This window comes from Cibotium barometz, chromosome 26 (genome assembly GCF_041138505.1).
Source record: "Cibotium barometz isolate CiBa-2024 chromosome 26, ASM4113850v1, whole genome shotgun sequence".
Classification (NCBI taxonomy): domain Eukaryota; kingdom Viridiplantae; phylum Streptophyta; class Polypodiopsida; order Cyatheales; family Cibotiaceae; genus Cibotium; species Cibotium barometz.
This window is the reverse complement of record NC_141071.1, coordinates 54,329,613-54,348,642: the sequence shown is the minus strand read 5'-3', so window position 1 is coordinate 54,348,642 and position 19,030 is coordinate 54,329,613. Positions and strand designations below refer to the sequence as shown.

Here is a 19,030-nt window from a genome sequence, read left to right as displayed (position 1 = left end):
GTAGGAGGCCTCGTAAGCGTGCCTCTCAGGCGCCACCTCCCTTGGTTCCTTCCAGTCCTTCAATCCGCCAAATATAGCATGCTGTCTCTCACGCCCCCCCCCCCCCTGGTGCGATTGATGGGAAGGCTTCCTCGGATCATGTACAGATAGATGATGTTTCTGGTAAGAGGGATGTGTTAGCTGATGCATCTTTGCAGAGAGATGATATCTCTGATCAGGATGATTTTGTGGAGTCCTCTCTACTTGGAGGGGGCGATATGCAGGATGTTTAGCACAGTGGAGATCATGTATTGCAGGATGTTCAGCATGATGCCATTGCCCTTGAGGCCCCGCAGGGCGAATAGGTTTCTCGTACATATGCAGGCACGGTGCAGGGCCTCGGAGAAGGGAACGTCAGTGGACTTTGCCCTGTGGATTTTCCCGTCCTCCAGCATTATGAGAGGCGTGGTCAGGCTGCCCATCGTCTTCTTAGATCGGGGGTTAAACCCTCTTCTCTTCCATGAGAATCATCTCATGGAATGTTCAGGGCCTTGGAGGGCTTGCCACCCGTGGTAGGAAGCGCCTTCTAAAGGACCAGCTTCACCCTACTGTTACAGGAGGGTCTATGGATGTGCTTTTGCTGCAGGAACACAAATTGGATAGATCTCAGTGTGGCAAAACTGGTAAGATGCTTTCTGGCAACACCTTCTGGTCCTCGGCAGTTGGGACTAGAGGGGGTGTTTGTATTTCAGTGGTAGCACGTATTATACCTCATGTTATTGGGCACGGTGTTATCATCCCTACTAGAGCGCAGTGGATCTTGATCATGCATGAGGCTCATTAATTCGCAATTTTGAATATCTATGCACCTAACGTGAGAGGTGAAAGGGTGGCCTTTTGGGACACCATTACAAATGTCATTCCCCAAGTTGATCATTGGATAGTGGGAGGAGATTTTAATATGGTTGAGTAACCTTCTGACAAGAAGGGTGGACGCGAAGGGGGTTTACACCCTTTGGAGCGAGCCTCATGGGAGAGGTTCACGCTTTCTTTTTTTGGCACGAATTGCTGGGACTGAGGATGACTTCCAGAGAAGGCCAAATTCCTTATCTTTCTCTTGGCATAACCGCAGGAGCAGGAATGAGAGCATCTTTGCACGTCTGGACAGGTTTTATGTGGATGATTGGTCCTTGGACAGAGGAGGCACCATTGCTCTTATGCCTGGCACCACCAAATCCGATCATTGCCCCGTCGTTTTGTGTCTCAAGGAGCGTGGGGCTCGCTCGGCCCCTCCCCGTATCCGTATCCCTGACCCTCTTTATCTAGATGCTGACATTTCCCTTGAGATCACAGAGATATGGAGATCTTGTGACGGTCCTGATCCTCGTCATAATATTGCGCTAGCTCTTGAGAGGACCAGCCATCATTATCATAGCATTTCCTTGTCTAAGAAGCAGGAGGTTCTGGCAAGAAGAGAGCTATTAGGCGTAGGATTGCTGCTCTTCAGAGGGAACATGAAAAGCATCCACATAGACTTGGATTACAGACCTCTTGACCACAGTTAGAGCAGAGCTGCAGTTGGCCATGGACAGGAGGGCTGAGTTCGCCTTTCATGCCAACGAGGCCTTTTCGACTCAGATGGGTGGCAGATGCAACAAAGAGTTTTTTTCAGCGCACAGGCCTTCCCATAGCAGGGACTCTGTGAGGTACTTGCACGATTCGCAGGGTGAGGTTCAGATTCAGCCTCATAAGGTGAGGGATATTGCTTCAGAATTTTATCGGTCTTTGTTGACGGCAGAGGTGCCCTCCCCTCAAAGAGATGTGGCACGGCACAAAGTTTGCGAGTGCATGCCCAGGCTCATTACAGATGCTATGTGTTCGTCCCTAGATGCCCTTTTCTCGAAGGATGAATTCCTTCACGCACTGCATGCTCTTTCGAGTGGTTCATGCCCTGGAGATGATGGTCTTTCTCCCGCCTTCTTTATTCTTTTTTGGGATCATATTGGAGATGCTTTCACTGTTGCCCTTCAGGAAATGTGGTTGTCGGGTATGATGCCTCCATACCTCACGGAGGGGCTGATTCACCTTATCCCCAAGACTGGGGACAAGACTGACATCAAGCAATGGTGGCCCATCACCCTCCTTGGATCTGCATATAAAATCTTAGCTAAAGCCTTGAGTATAAGGTTGCAGCCGATTCTCCAAAGGACTATCCATGATACCCAGAATAGGTTCCTCCAAGGAAGGAGTATATTTGATAACATCTTTTCTTTCTGGGAAGCTGTTGAGTGGGCAAAGGCTAGTCAGCAGCCGCTTGCCATTCTTTTGCTTCATTTTGAAAAAGCTTATGACAAAGTGGACGGGGATTTTTTGGAGGGCACTATGGCACACATGGGGTTTTCCCAAAACTGGATCAGAGGTGTGTCTTGCCTATACACAAGGAGGCTCATAGCACTATTTTAGCCTGTGGGGGGCGTGGTGAGCGTTTTCAGATTTCCCGTTCAGTGAGGCACGGCTATCCCCTCGCCCATTGTAGCTGAGGCTATGAGCAGGTTTCTTCGGGCTGCCCCTGGTGTTGTGGGTCTCAAGCTGCCTTTATATACGGAGGAAGAGTTTTTGGACTCTGAGTTAGCAGATGATACAACGTTGTTCCTTGAGGCTTCAAATGCTTGTTTATGTGCTTTCCGGACAGCCTTGGAGGCCTTTTGTTTGGCAGCAGGAGCTACTATCAATTGGCATACGTCAATTGGGTGGATCAGTGATTCTCCTCTTGCAGATTGGGGTACAGATGTTGGTTTTACTTGGATTGAGAGAGGATGCTCTGCCAGATACCTTGGTTGTCACGTGGGCGTTGACGTCTCCCCTGCACAACAGTTTGCTTCTGTGCTCTTAAGCATTAAAAGCAAACTCCATCACTGGAGTAGGAGGAAGCTCGACTTGGCCTCCAGAGCTTTGGTGCTTAACCAAGTTTTGCTAGCCACGACTTGGTTTATCGCTTCGTGCTGGATTTTTCATAAGGGCTGCATTGGACAGCTTCGTCGCCTTATTCGGAACTTTCTTTGGTCAGGGCTTGATGGAAATGCACACACCAGGGCTAGAGTTGCTTGGGAAACCATTATCAGGCCCAAGCAGGAAGGCGGATTGAATATCATTGACCCTGAGGTGCGATGTCAGGCTTTGCTATGTAAGCTGGTTGTTAGGGGCTTTCTTCCAGGCTCTGAGCCGTGGAAGGACTTTCTCATGCAGCAGACCATGAAGTGTGTCCCTGTTCACGGAGGTGACTGGAGACTCAGCTCACGCTTTATTTTTTCGGATGCAGTTCATCGCTCCCCTTCATCCCCTCTGGTTAGGTCCCTCCTACGGGCTTGGGACTGCATGAGGAGTTTTTCGGTACACATTCCCCCGCGTTCAGCAGAGGAAGTAAACCAGCAGCCCATTCTGTGGAATGATTTGATCTTAGATATGCATGGTAGGCCTCTTGGGGCAGCTATGCATATTCTTTGGGCTGGCTGGGAGACGCTTTGCCCCACAGTGTTGGCTTGGAACAGGTTACAGAGCCTCACCGAGGTACAAAGATTGGATCTCACGCAGCATTTGAGAGGCTCTAGTCGGAGGATTGCTCAGATTGACGCAGCCATTCCCAACTACTGGATTACTCGATCTTTCTTGGAAGACCGTCATCATTCTTGGTTTGGGGTATTTTCTGGGACAGGTGTTCCTCTTCAGGTTATGGGTCTCCCCTTGCCTAGGGAGGATGATGTACCGGTCTTCTTTTCTGTACAGGATGGATGGCAGTTGGAGAGATGTGACGTGCAAGACCTTATTAAGGGCCCCCAATTTCGTCCAGTCAAAGTGGTTGGCATGTTAGGAAAGCACGTTTTTGTTGACCCCCCCACTGGGATGATCACAGAGAGTGTTAGCCTTTAGTTGTATGGTGGCTGCCCTATCAGACATTTGCATTGGGACCCCGGTGAGTGGGTGTGGAAGGATGCTTGTAACCCCTTGAAAAGCATGCCTTTTTTCAGTTATAACTTATACGGTGCGGAATGCCAGACATCTTATCTTGGGACACATTCAGAGTGTCCCTACTCTTAGACCCCATTGGGAATCTTACGGCATTTCGAGTGACATTCAGAGGGTTTTTTGGCGGATATTGTGGCATTCTTATAGGAAGCCACAGATTTCCTCCTTTATCTGGGTTTCTCTTCATGGTGGTCTAGCCACCAATCAGTGGAGGTGAGTTACTGGTGCTTGCCCAGCATGCCCTAGATGTGCAGGAGTTTCGGAGTCAGTTTACCATTGTTTATGGGAATGCAGGGAAGCACAGAGGGTTTGGTCTGCGATCGCTCACCTCTTTGGTAGGATTAAGAGGGATGCTATCATTTCTTTTGGTTCTATCATTTGGTTGACACAGTCTGGGCCACAGCTGAGATTCGAGGGGACTGACAGGAGCTTGGGCATTATGGTTAGGCAAGGAGTTGCTCGGCAGTGTTGTCTTCAGGATTTGCCACTTTCACACTTTGTCCCTCCGGCACAGAGTTTAGACAGTTCTTGGGAGATTATTGCTAGCATCTCAGCCTGGAATATCTGGAAGGCTAGATGCACCGAGGCTATTGAGGGTACTCCCGTTTTTGTTTCTCAGTGTCTTTGTAGGATTTGGAGTGGTATTATTCACACCATCATGGCTACCTGGGCCAGAATCCAGGGATCTTCGAGGGCTGTGGAGAGGAAGCGCGGCTAGTTTATGAGAGAGTGGGACATTGGTATCTTTTTCACGTCCTCTCATTCGGGACCCTATTGGCAGTAAAGGGCTCCTGATTGGTTGAGATCTCCACCTTTCTTGGTGTGAAATCTCCATTTTGTAAAATTTTTTAATACTTAATAGAAGTCTCCTTTCTGAAAAAAAAGTAAAAAAGTAAAAAAGTAAAAAAAAAAACTTGCTTTGCACTGGATCTCTAGATCAATGATGTTCAATCCACCTTCATGCTTGGTAAGGATAATGGTTTTCCAAGCAACTCTAGCCTTGGTATTTGATATGCCATCAAGCCCTCACCATTAGAAGCTGCAGATCACCCTCAGCAACCAACTGTCTAATGCATCTATGGTCATAAAACCAACAAGAAGTGACATACCAAGCTGTGGCACGCAACACTTGGTTTACAACCAGGGCTCTAGACGCCAGATCAAGCTTCTTGGAGCTCCAATGAAGGAACTTTTTCTTTATGCTCATGAACGCAGGGGGCAAACTGCTGGGCAGGTGTAATGTCTGTCCCGACCTGGCATAAAAGGAATCTGCATATATCCGTATTTCCAAATAACAAATATGGAAAATCCAAAAGGTTTCTTTGATTACCACTCAATGCTGTCTGCAGCTGCAGCAGCTTCTGTTGCAATTGCATGGACAGTTGGGGAAGAAGATTAGGGGAAGACTCTGAAGTTGATTCACTGCACATTTCTTGGAGTAGTAGTCGAATTTCCTGAACAAAAAATAATTAAGCCATAAATATATTGGACAAGCATTTTCACAAAATCAAGAAAAACAAGAAAAAATAAGAAATGTAGCAGTATGTACTTGTTTGGGACCTTCTAGCATAATTAATCTTAGAAAAAATCAAGTTTGAAACAAAAATGGCTTCAGGAAATCGAAAGTCCAAGCAGACACAAACAGGAAAAGCCTATGGCACTTATCACTGAAGGTCATTGAAAAGGGACAGGTTACCTGCCAGCACACTTATTTATCCTCCTTTTAAGGGAAAAGTCTTTTGTCGAAAAGCTGCATGTACTCTATCAAGGATAGAGTATGCTGGATGCTTGCATTGACAATGCTACATTCGGATGGTCATGCACCACCTAAATGGCAGGGCATCTTCATGTTCAACAGCTCCTCTTTCATTTCCACCAGCCATTTCACGTGGATGCAAACAGGGTTGAGCTTGTGATCAAAATGGACCTAGGTGTAATGTGAGATGGGCGGTGGTAGCGGAGGAATGGGTGGTGTACAGGTAAGAATGAAAGAGAGGTAGGCATGGTCAGCTTCAAAGGCGGGTGGCAGAATGGAGAAGTCGGGGAGAAGGTGTGTGAAAGCCAGAGATCCCATCAAGTAGTCCACGGTGCTGGTACCTCCCGAGTGAGGGTAGCAGGTGAGAGTGTCGGAGGAGGGTCATCGCCTCGGGACATCCATTGTAGATAACAAGACCATATGCAGCTCCCAGCTCTAAGAAATGTCTCCCATACACCATGACCTCCTCACCGTCTTGTGATGATCTCTACGACATCCAACTCCTATAGTCTGATAGAGTCATCCAGATCGAATAGTGGGACCTGCTAACTCCCCATCCTGGCATTGATGTCCCTGAGTAGGAGGACGTCCCCCAACTCGGAGAACTCCATAATATCCCCATATAATGGTAAGTACGATGACTGGCCATGCTACTCTAAGAGCTGCACTGACTGTACAGATATGGCCACGTGGCATCAAGTGTGGGATGCACATGACAGATCCATTCTTGGGGGAAAAAGTCAAAGATACACTCCACCTCAAGTGAGCCTATAGAATGTGGCACTTCTTGTGTGTTCATGTTGTGATCATTCCCGTGATTTGGCTTAATCTATTTCATGGGGACATGACAAAGATTGATTGCCAGATCTGATCTGGCTCTTCACCTATTGTAACAAAAAAATGCACTTGCAAGGGGAACAAAAAGAAATATACAAACAAAAACATTAAGAATGTACCCACCTCTAAACAATATCCTTGAACATCTAACTACCTACAATCAATCATGTATTTATTTTTTATCCAGTCCACTATGATTTTACTTACTTTTGTGATTTGAAATGTTCATCTTCTGTTTTGGTCCTATTGCTCGTTAAGGTCCTTGGCTCTTAAAATGTGAGCTCCCCCAGTGTTTCACTGTCACCCCCCTTCGCCATCACATACCCCCCTCCCTCCTGCACATTCTGTGCACCGGTGCCTACCCCTCCCTGCCACCTTTCCTCGACTTCAAGCTCGAGCCCGAACATTCGGCAAGAGTCCGCCTTCTCTGGTCTTCACATTCTAGGACTCCATGGCAGCCGCTCTATCATCCCCAGCCAGGGCTGCCATCCCTTCCTATCTTTCAGAGGCAGACCTCGAGCTCTTAGCCTCGACAGTATCCTCCCTCCTTACCTCTTCGGCAGTCAGCCATCATCAATGAGCCCGGAAAAATCACCGGCATCCATTTCTTGGACTTGGCTACTCTCATGTGGAGGTTGATCCACCCGTAGCGGTTGATCATGTGATGTAGTGTATCAACTTCCTCGTAGTAGTCTGCTTCCCTGGCCTCTGCCAGAAGGGGTATCACCCACTGACTCGATCAATTGGATGATTGATGGGGCACGTTTTGGAGTCCCTGCAGAGGTGGAAAAGACAGCAGGCATCCCATCCATCAGAGCTTGCATTGCCTCCCCAGAGAATCTTCCACAGCTTATTGCACTCCTGAGCCTCAAGGGTGACCCGATTCTTCAGTGGGTGTATGCAGGTCTTTCCGGCCAGTGCTTCATCTATAGGCAAATGGGCCACCTTGCTTGGTCCTGCCATTGACGTTAAGCCCACGGAGGACGCCCCCCTGACCCCCCACTCGAGAACTCAACATGCGCGACCGGTAAGAGCAGGGGAAGCAGGGCCTGTGTCCAGGGCAGAGGTACTTGACTAGACAATCCCGGTGGCCCAGCCTCCCTCCGAAGCTTAGTAGGAGGGCACTAGCCGTTGGCATTCAGTCCGTCACCCTAGTTGGCGCCACCAGCCAGATCACCATCATGCAAGTGCCCCCCCTCCCCCCTCCAAGGTAACGGTGCTGCCCACTGGCAACTGTTTATGTGTTCCTCCACCTCAGTCTCACTGTCCCTTTGAGGCCCAACTTCCGATTCCTCTATTTGCAATGGATGGAGCACAGAGCAGGCATACCGCAGGGCTAGAGCGGAGTGGAGGTTTATGGAGGACAAGATCAGGGATCACCGCATCTAGCCCCAGTCACATTGTGGTTCCCTTCCCCCCACCCCCCCCCCGCACCCCCCCCCCCCCCCCTTTCAAACCCACCCTGAAGACGCTCACTGGAGAGGGTGCCTTGGGCAGGTCTCACTCCTCCCATCCTTAGCTATGTGGATCGTCTCTTGGAATGTTCACAGGATGGGTGGGCCCCCGCTTCCTCTAGAGAAGAGGGGCACTTCTTTACGAGCTTCAGAGAACACGCATGAGAGGCCTAGTTGAAGTCTTGTTCCTGCAGGAACATCACCTTTCGGTAGGGCATACCCGCAAATGCGGGAAGATTTTGCCCAAACGCAGCCATACCTTTTGGTCCCCTGCTTTCAACCCTAAAGGGACCAAGGAGGGGTGTGCATTTTGGTCAGTGAGCAATTGCTTCCATCCGTGCTAGATTTAGGCATCATGGTTAAGGCCGGGTGGACTGAGTTCTGGGCCCAGGTGAAACATGCACTCCCCCTAGCAAATTTTTGGTACACGGGTGGAGATTATAACATGGTGGAGGGTCCAATGGACCGTGACAGGGAGGAGGCTTGGATACTATCACAAGGAGTGAGTACACGGCCTGGGAGGAGCTGGTCCTCTCCCTGAGAGGCTAGGATCCATGGCACTTACTAGAGTTCGACGCACACTGGGAAGCCTTCGCTTCTCTAGATCAAACTAGAGGATGCAGGGACCAAACCTCTGTGCATTGACATATTTTATGTGGATGAGTGGTCTTGTAGCAGAGGTAGTTCAATTGGTATCTCGCAAGCACCACGCTGATAGATCTTTCGCCAGTTGTACTTCTCCTGGAGGACAGATGCAAACCAGAGCGTCAACCAAGTGTCCGCTTCCCCAATTGCTTGGTCTAGGACTTAAAGATAGCCGAAAGAGTGAAGGAGATTTGGGAGTCCCTCACTTTTAGGCCAGGAGAGGCGGCAAACAACGCTCGACTTTGGACTACAGGAGATCAATATCCTTTTATGGAGCGCAGCCCAATACAGACTCACCAGGTTTAGAGAGTAGGAGAGTTCTCCACAGGGGCCTAGCGTCCCTCTAGCGGCTACAGGAGCAAAGCCCAGATAGTCCGTGGGTGCAGTCTCAGATGGAGGCAAACCAGCATAGAGATCTAGTCGATCGAGGAGTATCGATACCATGCCAGAGCCTCCTTTTGGACTTAAGTAGGGGACAGGGTCACCCCTGATTTCTGAGAGACAACAGGCCCTCACCATCGCAGAGATGGGGTGTAGAGGTCGAGGAGCCCATATGGTACCATAGAGGCACATCCCCCTCAGGTACGGGCCATAGCCACACATTTCTTCAGAGATCTCCTTTCAGCAGATTCCCTCACCCTGTAGGTGGAGGCCACGAGGGAGAACGTCTCACAGCATATGTGGGAGGTGGTTCCCCCAAGCCTCCAGCTTCTCTCCATGGATTAGCGGTTTGGGGCCTATGGGACACAGACCAAGCAACTGACAGAGATACACATGGCAGTATGGAACTGTAATGGTTCACTATGGGTGCAGCATGGACGACTGGAGCATGTTATGGTGGGGAGAGACATCATACTTCTGACAGAGACACATCAGAGCCCAGAGAGAGGGCTACCTCGAGTAGAGGGATTCCAGTGGGAGTCAGCATACAGGAGGACCACACGCCAGGGTACCTCGAGAGGGTCGGGGGGAGTAGCAGTCCTATTCAGACGGGAGCTACAGGGGAGACTGAGAGTGGTAGCACAGGATCCAGAGGCCAGATACATGTGGATCAGCTTACAGCTCTCACAGGACAGGGTTATATACATAGCTCTATGTTACTTTTCTCCATCAGGATCCTCCTATGTCATTACAGAGGACATGCCACAGGAGGAGGAGACAGGAGCCTCGCCATACACTTGTCTGTCAGAGGAGATTATGCATTATTCTACACTAGGGGAAGTATTTCTTACGGGCGACTTCAATGCCCACACACAGAGCAGACAGTGTGAGGTGTATGACTGATGACATGGAGATCCTCCACCCTGTGGATCCAGAGGAGATAGGGGCTAGTCGGGCATCAGAGGACACTGGACCAGACAGAGGACATTATGGGGACCACTTACTAGAGTTGGGAGCCAGGCATCGTCTCGTTATTTATAACGGGATGTTACAGTGGCCGGGATCAGGAGGGCTGACATGCTTCCCACATGGGGGTCATACACGGACCGGAGGCACGGTGGTAGACTACATTATGGGGTCTGTGGAGGCATCACAACTTGTCACCTCATTCTCCATTCCACCTCGTCCTCTTGGGGCAGATCATACATACTTGGCATTTTCACTAGCCGGATCACCAGTATCACCAGTCCCCCACATACCGACGCCACACACTACCATCTACTTCACACATGACATGGCAGACATATACACTGGCAGAGTAGAGGATGGACTCCTACTCATGGATCCCCTGGCACCTATGGATACCATTACAGCCCAGCTGGCATCACTCCTACACACGGCTGCATTACAGAGCTTCCCACATCGTGTACACTCAGGAGGGCCTGCGAGACCTGGGACTATGCCCTAGAACAGATGGTATGATGACGAGTGCAGAGCCCTATACTCACGGCTCCGCATACAGAGAGCCTTGGGAGCCATCACAGAGCAGGAGTCGAGGAGAGAGATGAGGAGACTTACTCGCCGCAAAAGGCGGGCCTTCGCAGAGATACAGGAGCTAGAGATCTTTCATTTCTTCATGAGTAGAGATAGCCCTGTCTCATGGCGGCACTTCAAAGAGCCCCGGACCCCGACACCTATTGCAGACCCACAGACATGGCACACATATGCAGAGGGTCTATACCATGCCCCACAGCAGCCACCTATACCTCAGCCACAGGAGCCTCGACCTACCACAGCTAGCTTCTTTACCCACTCGATGGTACAGGAAGCTATCCGCCGCCTACAGCATGGACGGGCCGCCGACCATATGGGCCTGCAGGGTGAGCATCTCATATATGCAGTAGATTCTTTAGCTCCTTTTCTTGCACACCTGTTTAACAAGGCACTAGCAGAGGGTTTGCCTGCGGAGTGGACGATGCACACCATTGTGCCGATTCACAAAACACGGGATATGCTCGATCCGAGCAACTACAGGACGGTTATGGTTGGCCACGTGCTGGCCAAACTCTATGGTGCAGTGCTGGAGCAAGAGCTTAGCTTATATGCTGAGCGAGCAGGTTTACGCTCATCAGGGCAGGCAGGCTTCAGGAGAGCTTTCTCTACCACTGACCGTGTATTCACTTTGAGATGTATGATTGATCAAGCCAGAGTGAGGAAGAGAAAGCTCTATTGCTGCTTTGTGGATTTCCGCAAGGCATTTGACACAGTACCACGAGAGAGGCTCTTTCAGCGCCTACAGTCTCTTGGCATACCAGCAGATATGACATGGGGCATCTATGCATTATATGAGCAGGTTTTTGGGCGAGTCAGATGTCCAGGAGGTATGTCCAAGACTATTGCTAGCACCATTGGTGTGAAGCAAGGATGCCCACTTTCCCCCACGCTATTTGGGTTATACATTGATGAGGTGGCTGACTTCATTACACGGGGAGGCGGAGATGGAGTTGATTTAGCACGTACCTCAGTACATATTATGCTCTATGCTGATGATATTGTATTAGTGTCTGAGTCTCCAGGTGGTCTACAGCAGCATCTACATGCACTCGATGATTTCTGCACACAGAGGGGTCTTACTGTGAACCTTGGGAAAACCAAGGTTATGGTCTTTCATACATCGAGACAGGGCAGGAGTCAGCTGACATTCACTCTCGCAGGATGCCAGGTGGAGGTGGTGACATCATACGTGTACCTAGGGGTTACCTTCTCTGCAGCAGCCACACGCTTCACCATGGGTTCAGCAGCCAGAGCTAGATTGACACGGGGATATGCAGCATTGGCTATGCTAGAGAGACAGTGCCACCAGGTGCATTTTCAGGAGCCCCGGACGAAGGGGTGGCTATTTGACACATTAGTCACACCGGCATTGATGTATGGAGCAGCGGTATGGGCGCCAGGCCTTGCTACCCATCGGTGGACACAGATAGAGAGACCACAGGCCCTCATGATGGCATGCATGATACGCAGCAAACCGTCAGTACCTCATGACATTATCCGAGCAGAGTTTGCTACGCCTCCTATGATGGTAGAGGCCATATTTCAGACTATATGCCTGTTAGACAGATTCCGAGAGATGCCACAGGACAGATTGTCATACAGAGTTTTTGAGGCATCTAGACTAGACAGCTGGCTGAGGCAGGAGACAGAGGATCATGGTATGCACAGGTCACACATTGGTTCTCACAGCATGGCCTAGACATGGATCATCTACCACCATTCCAGTATGACAGGAATGCACCACATATCCGTCTCTCATAGTGAGAGGAACAGAGTATTGAGACAGGATCTATGGCAGCTCTATACACGAGAGACATGGATATCGCCTACACAGCCTCTTCCACCGAAGATGCTATACTACAGAGATCACTTCATGAGTAGCACTGATGATGGATTTATAGAGAGGCCTAGATACATGGAGGGCTTTTTACCACACGGCTCCCGAGTGGCTATTGGTCAGCTCAGAGTTTCATCACACCGATTGGAGATTGAGACTGGCAGAGCAGCACGGATCCCCCGAGAGGAGAGGGTATGCAGATTGTGCAGAGAGGAGGTGGAGAGTGAGGAGCATTATGTATGCAGATGCAGAGCATATACAGCCATCAGAGAGAGATATCCCATTTTATTCAGAGAGCCACATTCCCTACGCCAGATCTTTGAGGCAGCAGACCAGCGCATACTGGGGAGATACATTCTAGACATACAGCGCCACAGAGAGACATTATTAAAGGCTCAGACAGCTCCAGAGGGGGGGCGACAGACACAGATTACTACATTTTTTCAGAGATCCATCCCCCTCCCAGCCCCTACACGGCAGGGAATTACTCTCCAGAGAGCAGAGACACTTAGAGCCCGCAGGAGACAGAGGACACCTGGCTTTCGGACACCACGCCTATACCAGAGAGAGATGACAGAGATCAGAGCTCAGTTTCACAGAGAGGGTGCGGAGCGACTGGCTCGCTTCAGAGCACACCCAGGCATGTTCTTCAGGGAGCTGTGGCAGTGTGGACACCCCCTTCACTGATGTATACCATTTTATACCCCCAGTATGGTACAGGATGGAGCTAGCTAGGTTGCATATCATGATTGTATACTCCATGCATATAGCTTTGCATTCTCCTAGTAGTAGAGCTCCATCCCCTGCACACCCAGATTCAGCTTTTTTTTGTTCAGTACTTTTTCATTTTGTTGGGATGACAGAGGATACCCCATACAGGTACTCCGATTTGTCTCATAGGCCGAGTTCGGTCTTTTGGAAGACGTTAATAAAATCTTTCTTTCTTTCTTTCTTTCTAATCGGGTTGCAAGATTCACTTCAAGCCCTTCCGCAGGGCAAGTGTCTAGGCAAGGATGGTTTGGCGGTCACTCTCTTTCTGCGTCATTGGGATCTCATGGAAGGTCGTTTCATGGCCGCCTTCCATGAGATCATGGCCTCCAATCACATGCTCCAGAGACTCTCTGAGGGGCCGATTCACTTTTTTTCGAAGGAGGGTGGTGATCGTTTGGAGATTCAAAAGTGGCGCCCCATCAGCCTCCTAGAAAACAGTTACAAAATCCTCACCAATGCCATCAACTAACTCTTGCAACCTCATCTCCCATGGCACTCAAACCGGCTTCATCTAGGATAGGAGCATCTTGGATGTCGTCTTCACTTTTTGGGAGGCGACTGTCTACTGCCAGGCTTCGCGGGGAGAACATCACAGTTCTACTTCAAGATTTCAAAGTCAAGTTCTCAAAGAGGACAAGGGGGACATGTTTCCAATTTCCAAATCACTCAGACAAGAATGCCCCCTCGGTTCCTCTTGGTGGCAGAGGCGATCAGCAACTTTCTCTCCACACAGGAGACAAGACTCCAAGGTCACAGCCTCCCCATTACATCCCACGAGGAGCTTCTTGACTTGGAGTTTGCAAATGTTACAGCCACCTACGTGAGTGTAAGTGGACAGACCCCTTTAGCCTAGAGAGCCCTTCCAGCCCCTTTTCTCACTACTCAGCAAGCCTAGGTCACTGGATCCAAACGCATGAGATTGACGGTATTCCCGCTTCAACAGACCACTGGTCCTCCCAGGACAACTTGCAAAGCTTTGTCGGAGACTACTCAAAGCAATTGTGGGACAGCTTCTGACCTTGGAAGGTCATTCTTTTTCTTGGCAGATAGCTCACAGGAGTTTAGCAGTTGGCACATGACTGGCAATTGGTGTTCATCCAGCAAGGTGCATGAGGTGAAGCCACCCGTAGGAGTCGCAACAACGTTGCCTTTGGGACTGCCTCAAAGCGCAACACATTTGGTTCTTCGACTATTCACCACCTCTCAGACTTCTTCAGGTGAAACCGGCCTCTGGTAAAAACCAAAGTGCGGTAGACTAGCAGTCACCCGTCCACTTGTAGTCTAGATATGAAAACAAAATAGATTGGAGCTAGAGTGCCCCAAATCCGAAAATAGAATGACACCTGTTGGCCCCAAAGCTTGGCGCCCCTTGCGGTATTTCTTTATTCAATTCCAAAAATATGAAAGGCTTGAGTACAACAAAACCAGCCAAGAGAATACACCTGTATGGCCAATCTGGCAACCCACAATACCTCTTAGCACAGAGGATTCACACACATAGATCTCTGTCTCAAAGCAACACTCTGTGCTTCCCTCTGATCAGCCAAGACCATTCAGCAGGACAGCCTTGAGCATACATCTGGCATATCTCATGCACCTGATTCCACAACTCAGCACAAACATACATTCACTGTCCCAATCTCTGTTTCCACCCTTTTCAATCTGCCATACCCCTCCTCTCACAAGGGGCCAGATAGCACAAATCTGCAGCATACATAAGCCAATGGAAAGAAAGACAGATGAACAAGTTCAGAGCTTACCAAGTCAGCACGTGGTTCTGCACCCGCGGAGCAGTTCGTACCAGTCTGCACTTGACAACGACTATCTGTACTGTTTCCACTTGACCTCTGCACCAACCAAGCTCTGGAAAAACTCTGTGTGCTACTGAAGATGTTGTATCTGTCCGTACAGGTAAGTAATTCAGCACTGCACCTGTCCGTACAGCCTCTGCACACCTGTCTGAATCTGTCCGTACAGAACTGTACAGATGGTTCTACTGTCGCCTGAGTATACTGGTGCGCCTACTGTACCCGACTGTACCTGATGGTACAGTTCTGTACCTGCAGCACAGCCACCTGTCAGCAGTCGTACATATACTGTACCTGCTATCCGTACAGTTGTACCTGCAGTACAGCCTCAGCAATACCCACAGCGCCGCCTGTACCTGCTCAACCTCTGTCAACGCCGCCTGTACAAACAGAGCAAATCTGCAGCAGCCGTACTGTACTTGCAATCGTACAACTCTGTACGGCCTGCACACGTGGGTTGTATTGGCAGGTTTGCACAGAAAAACAGCAGCAAAAACCAGCAAAACAGCAATCGACTTGCTTCCTTTCTCCTTCTCCACGCTTGAGCCTACACGACCTCCAAAAAGCTAGAGAGAGAGTAATGTGAGAGAGGCATGCACTCCAAAAGTGGAGTTGCCCCCTCTCCATACTTATCCTAGGGCCCTAACTTTAATAATTATTAAAGTTCCCTAGGGGCCACTAAGGCCTAGGGGTAACCATACATTTAACATTAAAATATTAATGTTCTAGTTCCCCCCTTCACACCTAGGGATATCCACACATCATTCTCTCTGTCCGGGCACCCCAAATGTGAATCATTTAATATTTTGGCTCAGCAACCACCATGCCCACACTTGTGCTGTTCCATTTTCACAGGGCCATGACATACCCCCCTCTTGAAAAATGGCAAGCGTCCTCGATTGCATTCTGGTGATACAGCAAAATATCCAAAGTGAAATATACAAGATGGCAAGATTAGCGTCCCAATCTCTCTAAGCCATGCACATGTATCAATATCATTCACTGCAAAGCAATGGCGTAGTAGTAGTCCAAGTTGTATACCACTGTGAACCATACACAACCACAATATCCCATGTGACTAGTACATATATATCATAGAAGTCCCATAAACAGATGTACTGTCAGCCATCAGTACCTTCAGGTGAGATAAAAACTGCATCAAGCGACCTTTGGATATAATCTGAGCCTGTCTGTATCAAGGGAGTGGAGGTGCTACCCCCCTCTTGAGCATCAGGTAATGCTCCAGACCCATGCTCTGCTGAACCTGAATGAGCCACAACAAGAGTCGGCTCTAACTCAAAGGCATTGAGATAAAGCTGCAAAACCTGAGGTGAATCTGTTAAGTCACCTTCCTCCATCCACTTCGCATCCATCGGTGAATAGTTCTAAAGGCGCCTTGCTTGTCGAGGTATGTACAGTGTTGTTATATGCAAACTCCACCAAAGGAAGATACTTTTCCCATTGTTGCTTGTGCTCTGACAAATAACACTTAAGAAGATCCAACACTGTAGAGTTAGCCTCTTCTGACTGACCATCTGTTTGTGGATGAAATGACGATGAAAACTTGAGAGTTGTACCCATGTTGTCAAACAACCCTCTCCAGAACAAACTCGTCATCCGTGGATCATGGTCACTAATGATAGACGTAGGCAAGCCATGATACTTGAAGATGTTCGCCATGAACAACTTCACCATATGATCCACGTTGATCGTCTTACGCACGGGAATGAAATGAGCCTGCTTACTGAACCTGCATATGATAGTCCAAATGCCATCATTACCCGTTTGTGTCTGTGGAAGATCAAATATAAAATCCATGGCAATGCTCTCCCAAGGTCTATCTGAAATAGGTAAAGGCTGTAGTAACCCTGGTGTCTTTTGACGGTCAAACTTTACCTTCTGACATACGATGCATTGCCGAACAAAGGCATCAACATCTCTTCTCAAGGTTGGCCAATAAAAGAAAGTCTCCATTGCTTTGACCGTGGCGTCAATACCTCTATGACTTGCATACGGTGGAGCATGACTTTCAATCATAACCTTGAGACGCAATGGCCTGGTAACACACAGTCTGCCATGCATCAATAAAAATCCATCTCTGAGAGTATAATGCTCATGCCGTTGACCCTCAGACATCTGATCATACAACCTTTCAAAATCCTCATCATGGGCATACTGCTCTTTCATTTCATCAAGCTCATGATGATAAGCAAGTGAAACTGCAGAGACCTGTGGCTTGCGTGACAAAGCATCTGCCACTACATTCTTTTTGCCTTCCACATGCACAATCTGGAAGTGAAACATAGACAAAAAGTTTGCCCAACGCATATGCTTCTCTGAAAGCTTAGCTTGCGTGAGGAAATAACGCAAGTGCCAAGGTCTGATGATCTGTCTGCATACTGAAATCAGCCCCAAGCAAGTAGTGTTTCCATGTAGAAAGAGCGTGAATTACAGCCAACATCTCTTTCTCATAAACCTGTAAATGCTTCTCGGCATCTTGCAATATTCTACTCTCATAGGCTATCACAAGTCCCTCTTGCATGAGTACTGCACCAATGCTACTTCCGCATGCATCACACTGGACAACAAAAGCCTTTCGGAGGTCCGGTAACACAAATACTGGATCCGAAGCAAGCTTTTCTTTGAGCTTTTTGAATGCTGTAATTTCCCGATCAGCCCATCTAAACGGAGTTGCCTTCTTTGTCAAGGCATGAAGAGGCGAAGCAGTTTCAGCAAAATACCGTATGTACCGCCTGTAATAGGAACACAATCCTAGAAAGCTGCGTACATCATGCACGGTCCTCAAATCTGGCCAATTAAGAATTGCTTCCACCTTTGCTGGATCCATACAGACTCCATGCTTAGACACAATATGCCCCAAGAAATGTATCTCTTGCAAAAAGAACTCACTCTTCTTGCCATTAACAACCAGCCTATGGTTCCTGAGTTCTGCAAACACAATGGCCAAATGCCTTCTATGCTCTTCCTCAGTTTGTGAATGCACAATCATATCATCAAAGAATGTGCCCACAAACGCTCTATGAGGCCTGAAAATCCTGTCCATCACTGTGTTAAATGTGGCAGGTGCATTTGTCAAACCAAAGGGCATAACCAAGAATTCATACAACCCAAACGTGGTTCGAAATGCTGTCTTACGCACATCCTCGGGTCTAATACGTATCTGATGATACCCACTTTTCAAGTCAATGCGACTAAAGACTGTGGAGCCCTGTAAGCGGTCCAAAATGTCATCGATCCTCGGTATGGGGAATCGATTCTTGATGGTATTCTTGTTCAGCGCCCTGTAGTCAAAACACATGCGCCAAGAACCATCCTTCTTTTGCACTAAGAGTACAGGTGAGCAAAAGGGTGATGAGCTAGGCTGTATCAATCCCTTTATTCAAAAGCTCCTGCACCTGACTCATAATCTCTTCCTGTTGGGCTGCACTAACACGGTACGGCGGTCTATTCGGTGGAGTACTACCAGGAATTAGATCAATGGCATGATCTTCTGGCCTCTCAGGAGGAAGTTCTCCTGGCAATGACTCGGAAAAACAATCTTGGAACCCACATAAGAAATCAGTCCTGTCCTTATCTAACATAGACAAATTAGACTTAGACTCATCATCTTGTGCATCCTTTACATAAATCAAGTACGCGGAAAGATGCTTTTTCATTACTGATGAAATTGCCGAAGCGGGTACAATAGGAACAAATTCCCCTTTAAGTTTTACATCCAAAACATGTTCTTTCCCTCTATGAGTCAGAGTGATTTTCCTATTGTATGTATCCACCACCGCATGTACTCTGTGGCACCATGGCATACCCAACAAAACATCACAGCCATCAAGTGGCATGATGAAGAACTCTTCGCTGTCCACATAACCCTGCAAATGAAGCCGAAGCTTCCCAATGATAGGAGTAACGGGTTCTGCATACCCTGGACAAGCCATGTTAGCCTCATATAACGGCCCCATCTCCTCTG

The 19,030-nt window shown here is 48.7% G+C and overlaps 1 protein-coding gene across 9 annotated transcripts in view; it reads right to left on the bottom strand.

The window, feature by feature from the left end:
• LOC147624099 (uncharacterized) overlaps positions 1–19,030 on the bottom strand; it is a 144,392-nt gene that overhangs the window by 38,541 nt on the left and 86,821 nt on the right. For all 9 annotated transcript variants that reach the window (XR_015269261.1, XR_015269259.1, XR_015269260.1 and 6 more), the window contains one exon: positions 5,333–5,456. Coding sequence is in view for 6 of the 9 variants with exons in the window: in XM_086820756.1 (XP_086676882.1) it covers positions 5,333–5,456 (124 nt within the window). In the remaining 3 variants the exon portion in view is untranslated. The remainder of the gene's footprint in view (positions 1–5,332; positions 5,457–19,030) is intronic.